This window comes from Hyposmocoma kahamanoa, unplaced genomic scaffold (assembly GCF_003589595.1).
Source record: "Hyposmocoma kahamanoa isolate Upper Pololo Valley unplaced genomic scaffold, ASM358959v1 66, whole genome shotgun sequence".
NCBI lineage: Eukaryota > Metazoa > Arthropoda > Insecta > Lepidoptera > Cosmopterigidae > Hyposmocoma > Hyposmocoma kahamanoa.
This window is the reverse complement of record NW_020653854.1, coordinates 2,852,844-2,870,747: the sequence shown is the minus strand read 5'-3', so window position 1 is coordinate 2,870,747 and position 17,904 is coordinate 2,852,844. Positions and strand designations below refer to the sequence as shown.

General features: G+C 35.0%; 1 protein-coding gene across 1 annotated transcript in view; it reads left to right on the top strand.

Annotated features, from left to right (window-relative positions):
* Positions 1-1,906: 1,906 nt before the first annotated feature.
* LOC113231842 overlaps positions 1,907-17,904 on the top strand; it is a 29,229-nt gene continuing 13,231 nt past the window's right edge. The window contains exons 1-4 of the mRNA XM_026466377.1: positions 1,907-2,018; positions 6,203-6,345; positions 15,274-15,432; positions 17,654-17,710. Coding sequence (XP_026322162.1) covers positions 1,907-2,018; positions 6,203-6,345; positions 15,274-15,432; positions 17,654-17,710 — 471 coding nt within the window. The remainder of the gene's footprint in view (positions 2,019-6,202; positions 6,346-15,273; positions 15,433-17,653; positions 17,711-17,904) is intronic.

Genomic DNA, 17,904 nt, shown 5'->3' with positions numbered 1-17,904 from the left:
ATGTCTTAGATCTTAGTTCATTCTCGGTTGTGACTTTGATGTTGTCGCTATATCAAAGGAAAATTTATTATCACAATTACGTTTGGGCAAAAAACAAAAGCAATTTCGGCACAATTCTTAATTATCACCGCAATCACCACCATAATTAGCATTCCTCCAAATTTTGTATGGAAATATGCATAAACAGCATGAAATTATTCGCTCATTTCATATCTCGCGAATTCGTCATCGAACCCTTTACGAATTAACGCGTTCATTAAAACAGAACTCATTTGGCTGACCTTCATTGGTCGAGCATTGTTAATGTCGATGGCCATTAATTTCTCATTTATCAGGAATCCGGCAAGTCTGAACTGGAAAGTCCATTTTTGCGTCCGCATTATGTAATTGAACCTCAAAATCATCAAAATATTTGAAATGGATTTTACAATTAATTTATTGGGAACTTTGAATTTAGGGTAATTGTTTTTGTTCCGGTATTTGCATATTTGTTATTTGATGTAGGTAGTTCGTCGTATCAAGCTGATAGAAATATGAAATAATTCGGTGGAATATAAATGCGATTGTAAACGAACAAAATGCGCGGATTGCAGATGTGTTAACAAATGTAATAAATCTGACCAAATGTATCTATATCAGTATCTTGAGAGTAAAGCACCCGTCGACCTAAATTGTTTTCAAATAAATTAACAAGTCCTCATTTTCATAATAAATTAACAAGACATCAATCTAACCTGATTGTAAGAGGATGAGGTCGACGATGGAGCATACAAATCTAAATTATGCCTCTTCACAGTCGCCTAGAAAAGGCCCAAGTTACAACGTTGGTTGGTTGACAAGTCTCATGTGTAGGAAATGAAACTATTTTTCCGGATTTAAATCGCGTTGTTTTTTCAAACAAACCAAGGTTTTGAGCCTTTTGAACCTAAGAACTCGATAAGTCTCATGTGTCTACAATTTCACCAACATCTTTGTGCGCACATTACTTGCTTGGTGACAGAAATAGGTATGGTAGTAGTATTAACCTGGACTAATTGGGAGTAAAACTGTCTGACCGCGGAAAAGTATATACACAAATCGTTAATGTTGGTCAAAAAGCCGCCAGCCTAAAATGCAACTGGTCCGGACACGTTTACTGTGAGTCACCCAGCGTAAGCTGGAGACGTGTAATGGCGTGTCAAGCCAGTTGCTCATATGAGATCTAGTACGTAGCTTGTACTGTGGGTGTAAGAATGAAAGGGAGACCTTAGTCCAGCAGTGGGACAGTAACTGCTAAAAATAAAATGTATCTATACTACAATTCATTGTAGTTTGCTTTAAAACATTTTACGCCATGATTGGTATTTTTTTTTTTGTGATATTATAGTTATTTTCTGTCATTCTCACACCTGGGTTCATTGCCTAATTTCCGTGACAATTTTTATTATTTTTATTGTTGGAGGATCTTGGTGGCCCAACGGCTTTACAGCTACCAGCAGCTGACTAGCGATGTCGCTTTAAAAAAACCGTGATTTTTAAGTTTTATCGAATGTCACGATATTTAACCACCGTGATTTTCAGTTATTTTTGTGAAATTCCTTGTATTGTATTGTCTTGTTGTAATTATTAATACAAAGATCGAACACTTAGAAAATATTCCGTCGGTCCGGTTGGATGCCAACCAATGTCTCCGAGCAAACCGTGCCAGACGATAAGCTAAGTTAGCCACAGAGCGAACTAGCGGACCTTACGAATCTTTTTATGTGCTTGTTGCAAATCCTTGTTTTTGGTTTTTAACGACTTTTGCCGTAGCGCCATCTTTCCGAAAAGAGATATTTTGTTATTATACTTTAACCTTTTTTTAGTGACCCTCTAACGATGTCCATGCGTGTATTTTCATTTCATTACAACTTATTTCTGCTAAGAAATGAGTTATGAATTGTGTTTACCAAAATCAAATGCCATTCCTAACAGGGATTTTGTTTGTTTCAGTTGTCTAAGCCCACGCTCGGCGTACTTCTACGAATTCCCCCCAAGCGGTGAGTACACATATAAATTTATCATTAATGAGAAAACATTGAGAAAGCCGACAATTATAACTTTTATTTGAAAAAAACAACAAACAACAAAGACAATTGAGATATATGGAAGTCCCTCTATGGGAGTTCCTCTCATCTGTCTGCCATTTCCATCATCAGATCAGCTCTAGATCATCATGACGTTTCATTTTTATTTGAATTACATCTATGTGTCGAGTTTTATTTAAATGGGTTAACGGAAAGTAATTGACCACCTTTATATTAACTTCATATAGGAGCACTATCTAATAAAAAGAATCATGGAAGTCGGTTCACAGATGTCAAAGTAATCGCAAAATATACTCATAATAAAAAAAGTCTTGAGAATCTCTTTTTTGAAAGTCCGTTGATAAAGGGCAGTAATAAAGGACAACAATTTAATAAATTAAGATTCTAAGATTTTTCCGTAGGTACATTACACACTGGAAATAAAAACTTCGTTGTTTGTACAAATTTATTCACAATTTTTCATTGTTACAAAAGTTTCGTTTTTAAAGGGAAAAATAGAGTGGTTTACATTAATATTAGACATAACTAGTTGATGACTACCGCATTAGTTAGTCATGCCCAAGGAACCTGTAATGGGCCCGAAACGTTGGTTTGTTTGAAAAAACAAATACTCGAGATTTAGATCCGAAAGTTATTTTTTTGTGATATCAATATGACGAACAAATCATGCACAACAGTTGCTGTGTCACTTATAGCTTTAAATCGCAAAGATCCTATGGGCATAAGTTGACAAGTCCCATGCCGAACGGTTACCATGCTGGTCTGCCACGCAGAGGTTCGATTCCCGGGCCTAGAGAAATATTTATATGGCCTATGTTTATTTCTCTCGTGACTTTGGGTGTAATATGTGGTTGTCTATGTGTATGCGGGACTATGTTGAGTGTGTGTGCATTATTATTTCTGCTGCCAAGCTGTAACGTGAGCATTACTGCGTTCGGTTTCGAAGGGATAAGTAAAAGCAGTAATTTCCTGGACATACTCTTTCATAAGGACCTTTACTGCTGCTAAATTAATATTTCTATGAGTGATTAATAATTCAGCTAAATAGTGAGTTATTGAAATGAGGTAATAATTTTTGTAAATAAGCATTAAGCTGTTTTTGCGGTTATTCACGACTAACAAGACGGCAATAACATTATGCTAATAGGTATTCAAAGCATAAATACATGTCGTTATCGTGACTTACTGAGTGGTTATTCGACTGATTCCAGGCATTTCGTCTTTTTTATGGTATTCAAATCGGCAACTGCTTGTTTGACCTCAGGTATGAAGTTAACTGCCGCCTATTATTATAGGCATTTATAAAATGCATTAATAAAATAACTATAGAAAACCATTTAACAGAAATTAATTTAAATACTGTGTTAACTCGGTGATAGTAGAACTCAATTATTTGGTCGACGGTATAAAACCCTGTGGTTTAAAATATTTCAGATAGTGGAAATGTTTCAAAATATTTTTCAGAAACAAAGGCGAAGTATTCAGATCAAAATTTAAATTCAGGCAGACAGAAAAAGTAGTGCGCCGTGTCTGTCTATAAAAGAGCAAAGATCGGAGGGGCACTGCCACTGCGCCCATCACCCTGAGACATAAGTTGACAAATCCCATATGCCTCTAATTTCACCACCACCCCTACCTTCTAAAACCGAAACGAAGTAATGCTCACATTACAGCTTGATGGCAGAATTAGGTGAAGTGGCAATATTCCACAAGGAGCTCGACAAATTCCATATTTTAAAAAGTCTTACTCGTTTATTTCAAACTTTTAAAAAAAATTTTGAATTTTCATTGCCAAAGCATCCTTGAAGTAAACATTGATACAATACAAACAACACACGTACACAAAATATACATACGGAAATAACAAAAGACCACAATAGATTTACACAGACATAAAACAATAAACACATTGAATAAAGTATAACACACACGTCAAATAGAAATTTTATGAAAAGCTTTGTACAGTGAATCTTGGATATATAGTTACGATTGAAAGTTTGCGTGCACTGCACGTAATAGAAATACACTGTTGATTGAATATTGATTATTATCAGATATAATCGAGAATCTAGAATCTTACAAGGTATTTTTTTTATTAATAATGAAATAATGTATCAAAATGATAAAATTATTTATTGGTTCACTTATTGTTATATACTATAAATTAAATGTGGCGAAGATCTTATCTAATTGCATAACTAATTAAGAGAGAACAGCCTGTAAAAACAATGTAAATATGATCTTAAAACAATACCTTCATTGAAAAAACTAATATAAATGCAAGAACTATAAATACAAGTGAACAAGTATCTTGGATGGTATCTAACTAAATGCCAAAAAATAAGCTTAATAGGATTATATACTATTACGAAGTATGTGTCGCCTTGAAAAGGCTCAAGTTATAAGTTATTCAGGGAATAAGTTAACAGGCAGATAATTCTACTCCTTTGCCGTCCGCCATTTAAATGTAGAAGCGTAAAGTTTCGTGTGAATCTTTAGACAGAACATAGAGGTAGAACCCAAGCCTACATCTAGTCCTCCGGTGATGGAAAGGGGAAGGCGGAATTAAATCGTGTAATTCCATCGCACACTCTCCGTGATATATTCTGTAGAATACCGATAAGCAGGCAACTTTACGGCAGTGTTCAAGGCTCTGCAGCTTTGCCTCTACTAATTCCGAGTCACCTATAAGCCTCTTGGTACTCTTATCGATTGAATCCAAGGTGGCCATACATATTTGATACATTGCATACCTACATATTTGATACACTAGGTTAGCTTCACAAATTAGTTTGGTAATCGTCAGCATCCTGGCCCTCAACGACCAGACAATTTAGTAACATGAGACCACGTTTCGTAGGCGTTCAAACAGCTGATGTCGGCGTCGACCCGTGCGGACATATGTTTGATACAAACAGATCGACGTTGCTCAGTGTCCCGGTGTTGTCCACTTTACCTCGCTGGAGAAATACGTAATGGAGTACGGTTCGAACGTTACATCTTACCTCCAAAGTGTCAAGACTGGCCATTCAAGGATATAGCAGCATATAGTAACCATACATTCTATTGTATCAAACGCATTTTCGTTGAGTTCTATCAATCAGGAGACAGTTTTTATCCTCATAAAGACCCCAAGAATGGTGGCACTAAAGGTGTAATAGCAAGCCTAGTGGACAGTGTTCCGCAGTGGATTACGCTGCTTTAGCACTCATAGTACAGGAAATTCCCTAGTATGGACCAGGCAATTGGCGTGGTTATCTAGCATATTATTATTCTAACATTCAAAAAACAAGACTCTCCTGGAGTTTTACATAAAAGCTAGGAGTATAGGGAAACTTAAACACCTACGTGTTCGAGTGAACTTGTTTATATATGATGAACAGTATAGGTTTTTGAAGTAACGCAGATGTCCAAATTGTTTGAAAAATAGATTTAATCAATAATATCAAGAGACGGGACGAACAAGCACCTGGTGATAAGCGACACGCCTAGTTGTAACAATTGCAGTGCCAAACTCAGAGCTTTAAATCACAAAGATCTAGAGGACATCGCTGGTACACCCGTCGCCCTGATATATAAAGTTCACAAGTCAAACAGCCTTCAAAACCGTAACGCAGTACCTAATGTGAGCGACATTAAGCTTGGCAGCAGAAATAGGTATAGTGGCAGCACTTCCCTGGACAAACTCTTTCACAAGGAGCACTGCTAATACTAAACTGAGTTATTTAATGAACTGACACAATTATCAGACTTAACTAATGCAAACGTTACTGCACTCAAAACTCATCGAAGATATGCAAAATAACGTATTTGGCCAGCATGATAGGCTTTCGCTTTACGAGGGCTGGCATTTACAAATATGAGTGTTTAAATTCAAACTTAATCTCAAGAACAACCGCTAAGGCAAAGTTTAGGTCAAAGTCCGCTACCCTGGCACAATATAAGCTGGGAGCTTTGCACGTTTTCCAAATTTTGCTAACCTTCGACGTGCTGAGCTTTTATCATAATGTTTCCCTTCATTGTTAGCGATGAAGGTACAAATATTACAGGGGTTCGTTGTGGTAACCGTTCTCCAGCTGAACTTAAAATAAACTCAGCAAATTTTTCATTATTCATAAAACGTGTTTTGTTCCCAGATAACTGTCTCGGCACAGCGAAGAAGAAGGTGACGACGTTTTCAAGACTGCTACGAGGATTGAAGTCCCATAGGAAAGAGAAACACGGCTCCTGTTCGCCGAAGCATGCCAACAGTCCTCGGCAAATTCTGCCTCCACAGAGGGTAAAACTTTCTTTTTAAGTTCAATACTGTTAACAAACATCTTATGACTAGAAACGTGTAGGTTCGTCTTGTACGGACTAAGAAAGGAGAGGTAGAGCAAGATGAGAGACAATTTGTACAGACCACATATTCAAAAGGAACATACATCAGTGAAATGTGCAATTGAATGCTATATTATTTCTATTTAGTGCTTATAATTTTTGTTGGACCTTCTTTTACGGTTCCACATTGCTCTTTTATCTGATCCTAATTTTCCTACATACATGCGTATCATCACGAGACTATGGATCTTCACCTGCTACACTCGCGATAAACTTCCTTCGCCTCCTCCACTCCCATCAGTCTTTTCATACATGCCCGTTTATTCTCGATACTTTTAACCCGACCTTTTTTAAGGACATCCCTAATCTGATTGAGATATGTACGCTGAGGTCTACCTCTCCCCAGGGCTCCATTCATATTCGCTCTATAAATTTGTGCCATCAATCTACCAACTACCTATTTTTCCTACAGTTACTTGACAGCTATAGTTATATATAGTTAAGCAATCATCATTTAACTCCCGAATCTCCACTATAGTTTGAACCATTTTATTTATTTTTCTTGGCATATGTAGAGTTGTAGCGATACATGCGTGCCGGCGACGTCTATTTTTTTCTATACATTCCCTTTTGCCCTCATCCGCCATTATACAAATCCGGCGCGACGCCGGTCTTTCCTTGACATGCACTTCGAGCAATTAGTACGACGCGTTGTGCAATTCAACATGTGAATGTGTTGGGATTTTGTATGTTTCATATTTCTTTTTATCCTTATGTGCGCATTATTCATCGTATTTGAATTTTCAAAGGCCTTGGACTTTGAGGCTATTATAATTCAGAGTTTCCATCAATCTACATCATCAAGACTGGCACTAACTTTTCTAATAATACCCGCTGCTTCGGAAAAGAAAGAGTGTAAACTTCAAATTACAAAGTTTATACTAAAAAGATAGAAAAGCTAAAATTTTTCTTTCTTATCTCTTTTATTATTATAATAATTATATTTTTATTATTATATAATTATGTTAACATAAAAGACCCATTTTTAGCAAATAACAAAACTTTGGTAGATGGAACGAAAATTTAACCCGGCTATATCAGTAACTGATTTTTGATAAAATTGGCCTTTATGGCCCTACTTTACGACCTATTTTGTTTCGCAGCCTCATATTCTATTCCATATGACCATGTTCCCCTTAGCAGTTTACTCGTATTGTGATTTTCCCGACCCACATAAACTGCTTTTATTTCTCGCCTTTGTTCAGACTTGTTATCTCTGTTATGGAATATCTTAATCAACGCGAATTTCCGGAAAAAATCCGCTTACTTGGCAAAATACAGTACTCTCCTGTTTGCCTTAATCGAGTGTCGGAGAAAGTAGATGCGCAACTCATCTCCGTCGAATTAAGTGCAACATTTTTCCACGTCCACCTATATTTATTAATCTTCGGGGGTCGGGGGTACGTCACCGCATGCCTTTTGAGAAATGACGGCTGCCAAAGTTAAGTCGGTTGAGCCAAGGCGACGGCGCTTGAGTTATGACCGTTTGTTGAGCCAGGGGATAAAGGCCATTAGGGCGTGGGTATAATCCTTATCGGGCAACTTGCACTTAGGATTAGTCCTGTCAGAAGTTGCTTTTTTCGACTATTGGCGGAGTTGTGTCCAGCTGTGATTACGGGATCAACGGTGGTGGATTTTATTTTTATGGATAAGGCTAAAGCGTTTTCACTGTTTTGTCGATTCAGTAGCTTATGACGGTTTGTGATGAATTTAAGTGATCGCGTGTTTCCTAATCGTCCATGCTAATAATAATTGGACTATTATTAGCTTGGAAATTAAACCTTTGAAAGCAACAAAACGCAAATATTCTTTATGACAAAATGTGCTAATGTTGCTTACAGTTTTGTTTTCAAAGTTGACGTCGAGAGATAAATATTTGACTGCGGAATATTGGCACCTTGCCTTCATACATCGGCTTGTGGGGGGCATTATGGCTGAGCCAGTATTCGAGGATTATGGTCCTGTAGACTGTGGATATCGGCAATAAAACGTTATAGTTGCAGTACGGTAGCGTCGGAGCGTTATGTGCGCTGTAAATTCTTGACATATTGTATCGATAAGATTATTGCATGTTGCAATGTGGCGCATTTCGTAGTAACATTTTGTCTTCGATTTTATGTCTGTAAGACATTGTGTTTGCATCCCTTCATTTATTAAACCTATCCCTTTTGCTGGATAGTCAGTAGGTTCAAATTATCTGTCATAATTATTTCTTGTGTAATTATCCTTTTTTTTGTAATACCTATCTATACAATCGTGATGAAATAATAAAAATTAATTTGTAAACGTATATTGCATATTAGTAGTGCATATAATATATACGTTACGTAATACAACATAGACTATTTCGTACAAACATTTGCGATAAAGATTTCTGGGAAAATTTATTACGTAGTAGCATAATTAATATAAACGTAAATGCTACAATTACGTCGAATATTATAATGTATCCTTTTACGTTATAATAGTAGTCAATTATGAGTATATTGGTTAAGTAATTGTATGTACTCGAATTGTGCTTTATCTCAAGTGACGTAGATGTAACTCTCTGATAACAATATAATTGTATCGATACTTCGGGGAAGAAAGGTCGTAAAAGTCAAACTATAATGTTTACAGTACAACTATTTTCTCCATATCTCTCGGCAATCTTCATGTTTCGGCTGTCGTAGGATCTCTATCAGTTGCCCTTTGCACTTGGTGTAGACTAGGACGTATAATAGAGTACCCACTACTGCTTATTTTGTTCATATTTTTATTTTTCTTTATTATATTTGCTTGGTATATCGTTATGAATTACTAATGCTTGAAGCTTCTGATAAATCGAAACCATCAAGGCAGGAAAATGCAATACTTGTACAATGAGGAGTGAACAATACTCTACTACGACTCATTCAACAAGAAAAAATCCTGGCTTTAAAATTTTGCAGAGTTGTTCAACACGAGTACCACGGTACCTCGGAACAGCCAAACCATAATGATAGATATATTCGGCCTCTGGTAGGAGATGGCACCCCAAGAAGAAGATATTGTTATGGAATTATTATCATTATAAATAGGAAAATCGTTTTACAGCTGCTTACGAGTGCTTTACATGGAAATCAAAAACAACAATAAAGTAGTGAAATCTGAATTCAATTCGTAGTTCTCAATTCAAATTATTGTAGATGATAAATCTTATAATTACTAGACATTAAACTTATATTCGGGTGCATGCGGTAGTCTGAAGATTGCCTAGAGACATGAAAATATTCGAGTAATTGTACGGTACAAGCTGAATGAGAAACGATAATTTGCAAAATTTCATTTTGATTCTTTTTTATTTGAACTAATTGAATTTTTCATGATCTTAAATCATAAATCATGTATATTTGTTTTTTAAACAATACAACTTTTTGGATTCTTTACTAGGTCCCATGACTGATAGTCATAGATCCGGAAAAAACCGTTTTATTTCAAATGTGTAGCAATCATTAAAACCTAAAGACTGGATTTTAATTATTACATTTACGTAAGAAGAGTAACAAATCTTTGAGTAGACTGATCAAATGAGCATGAAAATTTAACAATTTTTACAAAAATTGTCTTTCATACTTTCTTCGAAATACCGACTGACACATCTATATAAAAATTTACATTAACGCTCGATTCAATAAATGTGCACAAAAAGCCGTAATGGTGTAGATAGCTTTAACGGAACCGCGTTGTTTTCCTCGAAAATAATGCATTCAATGTAAAGTTTCCCAACTACAAAACTTATTTCTCCAAGCACATTTATCACGTTTACCCTGGTAATATTTTCATAGCATTGTTTTTGACACACATTACTTTTCTTTGTACCTACGTTTCGTTGTATGAAATTTTGCTGGAGTAATTCTGTTTTGGTACTGGATGAAAATTAGTTTTGTACTAATTTATTGTTTATTTGGATACTACTGCAGTATTATTTTGTTCAGATATAGTCTTTGTATAGTCACTTATTGTAAGCACATTGACTTCATTAGTCCATACTTGCCCAATGATGTATTGTATAATCATCCAAAATTTGTGTACCTTTATAGTTTGCATCTTATCTTCGTTATAAGATATAACTAGATAAACATTTCAAAACTATATCCTAATGACTGTGGATTTGCGAAGTAAGGCTTCTACTTCGTCGGTCAGCATCAATCTCTTCGTACACGCTCGTTTGTACTACGTACCTTTAAGATGACTTCTTTAAAGGCACAACATTTCTGTACTTTCAATATATAAAGCAACTAAATTACTACTTTCGGTTCCCATAACACGGTGTTTCATATCTTTATTAAGGGCAACCACGAAAGGCTTGTGAGCATGTATATGAACTACTTTTATGAGAACTAATTTGTAGTGCCATAATGAATGTTCATACCTGCTCCACCCAAATGTAAGGGCCAGCACCTTTTTGAAAGTTTCCCCTAGTAAAAATATTTCGTTGTTTTTTTAGTTTCTTTAATTATTTCTTAATAGTAATACTACTTACTAAATAGTCCCTTTGTGTAGGAACATGTGTCGTAAACAGACTGATTGGCGTTTATTTGACAATAGAATTTCGTAGTATTCATGAATTAGACACATGAAATAACGATTAGATGTCTCTGTTTGATAATGGATAGGTACGTAATAGGTTTCGTCTTTGTGATACACAATTAGGTTAAATTATGCAAGATCTACTGCTATAGTTATTGGATGACGAACTTGGAGCATATAAAAAGTTTTATGTCTAGATGCATCCAAAATTTTCATTGAAACCCACGCCAGGTGACTGGCGCGATTGTTTGGAGTTTTTTTTTACTCTCGTAATCATTTGTGCAATTTCTTTCTCCCAATGAATAAGTAACAATTTATAATCGAATACAATATCAGCAAAATGGCAATTCGTTTTATAAGAAAACGATCAAAAGCCTTTCTAAAATCTAAAATATTGTATCTCTCTATATCCCCACTTGACCTAAAAATGAACGTCCAATTACACAAGCTATTCCTTTTATATTAAAATTTAAAATATAACGGTTGAATGTGATAGCCGATAAATTTTGGTGGGCTTCGGTCCGCGGGGTAGCCGTCGCGTTATGGGCCACGGCATTGTCGACTGACTCACATTATTCCCTTATCAAGTACCGAGTTAATGGGCAAGCTTTGTGCCGCCTATGATTAATTGATTCGTTCACATAGCCTCATTGTCATGCAGATATCCTTAGCTTTTTCCGTTCTTAAAGTGTGGATGATAAATGATACATTTTGTTGCTCGCCTATTTAGTAGTGTTTGTTCCGGTATGTATGGTAATTAGATATGTATTTAGTGTTTCTTGTTTGTTTTCTGCTCTGTTCAAATCTCGGTAATGATAAGAAGAATTTTTCGGGTCGGCTGTGGTGGAAGTAGAGTGTTTAACTTTTGTATTACATTAGACTTAGAGTGAATTCTCTGATAATCATTTCCGCGTTTCAAGCCTACAAAAGGGTATTTTAAAAGCAGTTTGCTTACTGAGCGTTTGCACAGAATTCATTAAAGATTTTTGTTGTGTAAATAAAACCTTATTAACCTTCGATGAAAAAAAAAGAGTTAAACAGTTTATAGTATTATTGTATTGAGTCTTTAGATCTTCACAATTGTTCCAGGTTCTGTACTCTTGTTCTCCGTCTGACATCTGTCCGAAACAATTACTGTCAGAAAAGTAATGCTCGATCAAATTACTTTTAATTTGTTCGAGTACTAATTTATTGGTAATTGGTAGTAATTGTTTTGGGCGAATATCGGACGAAAAACGAGAGTAGAATCCTTATAACGAGTCCGCAACATTGGTTTGTTTGAATAAACCAAATTTACACCGTTTAGATCCAAATATATATTTTTTTCAATTTCAATTTCATAATATTTCCTTGAAACTTGATTACCGTAGTAAGACAAAACTTGGAAGATTTTGTAAATATTTTTCGTTGTTAATTTATCATGTTCGGGTTCGTCGTGATTCGTAGAAAAGTTGGAGTTTGGAAAGATGGCAGTCTAGTTGCGAAAAATCTTTACGAGAAATATTACTATTCAGTACTGTGATTAATGGCCCCGAAATTTTGTTTTAAATATTTTTTTTATAATGTCAAGTGACGGTAGCTTACCATCAGACGAACAAGTGCGTCTGATGGTAAGCTACACGCCAGTCCATAACAGTTGCACTGTCACTGCGCCCGTCGCCCTGAGACATAAGTTGACAAGTGCCACGTGCCAGTAATTTCACCAGCATCCTTACCCTTCAAAACCGGAACATAGTAATGGTGACAATACTGCTTGGCGGCAGAAATAGGTAAGGTGGCAGTATTTCCCTGGACGAACTCTGTCACAAGGAGCCCTACTGCTACTCGGTTTATTACTTAATTAACATTTTATGTGAGTTGCTTGTGTGTCGTACTATAGGACACATAATAGATGAAATAGATGTGAAAACTAACTTCTATTGTGAATGTGTTTGAGTTTATAGTTAGATAACCACAGAATGCAAAACTTTTTCTTATATTATACATGTGCATTATGTTCTGCTGACGTAAAACATTTATCTTTAGGACTTTGAAACAAATCGCAATTGGAAATGAAACTATTTTTCCGGATTTAAATCGCGTATATTTGTTTGTACACCAGTTTGGGATCCAGTATTTCCTCTAATGAAAAATCCCAAACAGACATAAGACTGCAGTACTAATTAATATGTTTTAGTTTATTCTAATTTCTATTCATAATTAATAATAAATTAAATTTAATAAAAATTCATTCAATAAAATACTTTGTAAAACTTAATGTAGCGTAAACTGGAATGTTTTCTTTGTAAAATTAAAAATAAGGTATTTAATTAATAACTATTGTAACTATAGTGAAAAAAATAGGGTGGTGTGCATTAATATTAGACATAACTGGTTGAAGACTGTACCACCTCAGTCAACCGTGACCATGGGACCTGTAAAGGGCCCGAAACGTCGGTTTGTTTGAACAAACAAATATACGCGATTTAAATCGGGAAAAATAGTTTCATTTCCTATGTGTAACAATCGCGAAAACCTAAGAACTCGAAATCGCAATTGTCTTTAACATATCCAATGAATGACCATGGACTTACAAAAAAATATTCTAAATGTTATTAATGTTTGATCACTATTTAACACAGGTGATGATCTAAGTAGTACTGTAGGCACTGGGTGAGGAGGTCCCAGGTTCGAATCCCGGTAGGGTCAATTTGGGAAATAAATTTTCTATATTTGTTCTAGTCTGTTAAGAGATAAGATTCAAATATCAAACCAAAAAATTCCTTCGGTCCGGCTGGAGTCGAACCAGCAATTTTTTCGACAAACCGGAGCTAATGCTCTCCCAACAGACCTACGGAACGAGTTTTATGGTTTTAGTCTGGGTTTTCTGGGAAATCTCTGGGCAAATTTCATTGCTCTGGTACTTACAGTATAGGGTATTCTCTAGTTTGAAACTTGGTAATTATTGTAGTTGTCTGGTACATTATATTACAGCATGAAAAAGTTATACGAATTGTATAGAACATATATAATTACTCCGTCCACACTTCGCTCCAGTCCCTTATGTTTTTTTATCTTTATAATTAATGTTATCAGCGACGATGAAGTGACAAAGAGGGTGTTTCAATCACAACAACACAATCAAATAAAATACATCTCCTTTTTCTGATCTAAATGGCGTATATTTTTCTTAACCACCCTATACTGATCTATAATTGTTATAATAAATTTGTGTATAAGGTGGATTGCATTTATATTAGACGTATCTGGTTAATGACCCATCTCAGTTAGCCATAACCGCGGGACCTGTAAATTTCCTGAAACTTTGGTATGTTTGAAAAAAATATATACGCGATTGAAATCCACAAAGTTGAATTTCTGATAAGAACTCATACACTACGCCAACTTTATTTTTTTGGTCATGTTTATAAACAGCCATATTTATTTACTAATATTAGGTATGCTCCGAATTTGTAAAGAAGCAAAAAACAAAATTCGAAAATAAATAAATAAATAACGCACACACTCAACATAGCCCCGCACTAGGGAAAACCCTGTGTCGCGGGTGCCATGGACACACACATAGACAGCCACAAATTACACCCAAACTCATGAGAGAAATAATTGTAGGCCATACAACTATTTATTATAGAAAAAAAGAACAAACAAATTAATTTTGTGAAAATAATCTCAGTACAGAGTACTAAAATAACCGACTTCAAAAGTTCATGGAATCACATCTATTTGCCAAGTTTTATTGAAATCGGTTACCGGAAAGTGCGCAAAACCAGATTCATCCCCTAGTTCGTCACTATACGGGTCTTAACACAGGAGAGAATAAAATCGGTACCTACTGCTTAAAGTATATTGAGCGACAAACGCAATTGGAACATAGCAAAATCAACCAATAAAATAATAGCTCCTAATAAAATTTAGGCGCTATTTATAAAAATAAGTCTTCATGCGTGAACAGCCACCCTTAGATATAGAATGATTTTTTTTTATCAAAATTAAGTGGGACCACTATTGAGGTACCCTCTTTCCAATAAAAATGATGATGATAGTCATCAAAATCTGTTCACAAATGCCGGGGATTACAAAAAACACTCCTTTTTTGAAGCCGGTTAAAAAAGCAAAGAAACAAAAAACAGAACAGGTCCAAAAATAAAGTTGGTTTAAGCGTTCACTGGAGGTATCGTTATAATTCTCGATGCAAGTGTTTTTATCTAATCAAATTTGCGTTAAAAATAAAAGTCCTAATATTGAAACCCTTTGTACCAACCCATATTTCCTCCAGGTGGACACACCGGACAGCGTGCTCCAAAGTGGTCTGGGTCTTGGTCCTGGACCAGACACGGCCCTCAGGTCTATGGTAGACCCAAGGGACTATGACCGCCTCCGCTTCTTTCAAATGAGTGCCGCCCAACCAAACACCTTCGAAGAAACTATCCATAGGGTGAGCGCATCATTTTGGTTATCCTGCTATACCTTTACGACAAAAGATATAAGATAAAACTACACTAAGATAAAAGGTAATTTGAACTTGCATAAATCAAAATCGTAGAGAATTCTTTTTAATAAAATAAAAATTTTAAAGTGTAATGGACCCTTAAATAAAGCAGCTATCAAAAACCATTACAAATAAAAAAAACAAACGCCGTAATGTAAAATACTTTAATCATTTTGGGAGGAATATTTGCGTGTAAATATTTTGGGTAAATATTTTTTTAGGTAGACATAAAACACGAACGCACAATGTCAAAAGGTGTAGCAGGAAAAGCCATTAAAATATCTGTTGTGCACTGTATGGCAAATATGTTTGGATCCTATTTGTTTTGTATTCATAAAAATAAATCTTCTTTTTTACGAGTGTTCGCTTTTTAGCAGATTGAAGTTTTAAATTGTAGCAATTTTTTTTTCAAATAAATACTGCTGTAAGAGTATAGTTCAATTTTTTTAAAATCGTATCGAAAATACTCGATGTATCGAAAAGTAAGGTAAGGTTACAGTGTAATTAATTTGCCATCAGAGTGTAACAGTGTCAAAATTCAAAATTTTCATCACTTAATTTTTGGTTTCACATTTGGCATGCTTAAAGAAATGGAGGTGGATCTTCATATTACATTTTCGTTCAAAAAGTCGTTCACAATGTAATGATAATATTAATAGTGTCACACAATTCGTAATGTCTATAGCTACAATATACAAATATAGCTTTGAGATGTGTATATACTAGCGAACATTTTGTTATGTTCTATTAATGACACAATATTTACTAAGACAATTTATTAAAGTTATAAAATTTACATGGCATCAAATAGTGTATGCCTTATGTAGAAGACATAAGAAAATACATATAAATTTTCTATCTTTAAGAAAACTAAAAGGTAAATAAAAACATCTAGGCGTACGTTCTGGTGCATCATGCCCAGGAATTGGCAATAGTTCCTCTTTAGAAGGCTCAGCTTATTCTTTGGCAGAAGGAGCTGCCAGCTCTCTGGATGCCGGAGGATGCAACAAGAATATCTGGAAGGTTCTTAGCGAGGACCCAAGGATTCAGGATTGTAATATTTTACTTTTCAGGTTCAATTATTACAGCAAAATCATAAATTTTGACGATTAAAGTTTTTATTTCTGTTATTGCTGTGCTGACGTAGCATGCAAGTGAGCGAGGGGTGACGTTAGACGAAGAGGGAGAGGAGTCAACGTCCACGGATAGTGCAGTCGGGCTGTAGATGTTCGAATAAAAGAAATCAGTTCTTGAAAATACCATCAATCATAATACTGATTATGTTCAAATGTGTATACACATCTTCACAAATAGTTCTTGTTTTGGCAGTAAAATAAAACAAAAATATCTATAGTTTATATCTTTCGTTGCCTTTCTTTTTATCATACATTCATAGTTGATTTTTGCACGTTTTTTGCACATGCTGGCATGCTATTGTAAGTTTTTTATTACTCATTACACGACAAATTTTATAGAAAGAGGTAATAATGTTCATGCACAATCACATTATAATGTACTTAAAAGTTATACTTACATTTATTGTGGTTAAAGGTTCCGATAACTCTATTCCTTTTTTAATTATCACAGTTTTATTTAATTTTCATTGTCTCTGGAGTCCAAAATTATTCAAAACTGTATTTCCGTAGAAAATTATTTAAAAAAAAAAGCAATAATAATTGGTTCTATTCTGTATTTAGTAGGCTAATGTATGTTTATAATATAAATATTTTGTAGCATAACTACATATTTCACCAAATGATTTCTAGCAGATACAGTACACGTATTTCGTTAATATCTCTTTGCAACCTTCGTGGTTTCGGCTATCGTCGGTTTGTGTTAGTTGCTCTTTTCACTTGGTGCAGATCGGAAGCAGTCAATCCACTTGGAAGTAGCTATTAATATTAATTTATTTTATGTTATTATTATCCATGATAAATCTAATAATTATTAATTGTATTCGGGTGGTTCCGAAGGTTGCGGAGAGATATTTAGAAAATAGTTGTACTGAAGATACTTAACGGGTTTTGCAGGCACTTTTAGTGAACAATTTTGCATGTTATCGAGTCTTTATTGATTGTATAGCACATCTGACTCTTGTATATTTGGTTTAAAAAAAAACCACTAAATTGGGTAGTTATAAACTAAAAAGCGTTTTTCTTTGTTGCAGCTAAAAGTGCAGGAAGCAATGAAGAAAAAAGACAAAATAGCCAGGGAGCAAGAAGAGGTAACTCACTAATCCTTAATTCAACTTCGTCCGCTCCTAATTTAGTCGTTAAAAGTTAACCACTTTCATGTTAATGAGATACATTGTTTTGGTTACTTCGTTTAAACACAATATTATCTCCTCGTTGTGAGATATAAATACTAAGTTGTAATAGTATATCGAGTTCTTCGATTGTCGCGATTGTTATATATATA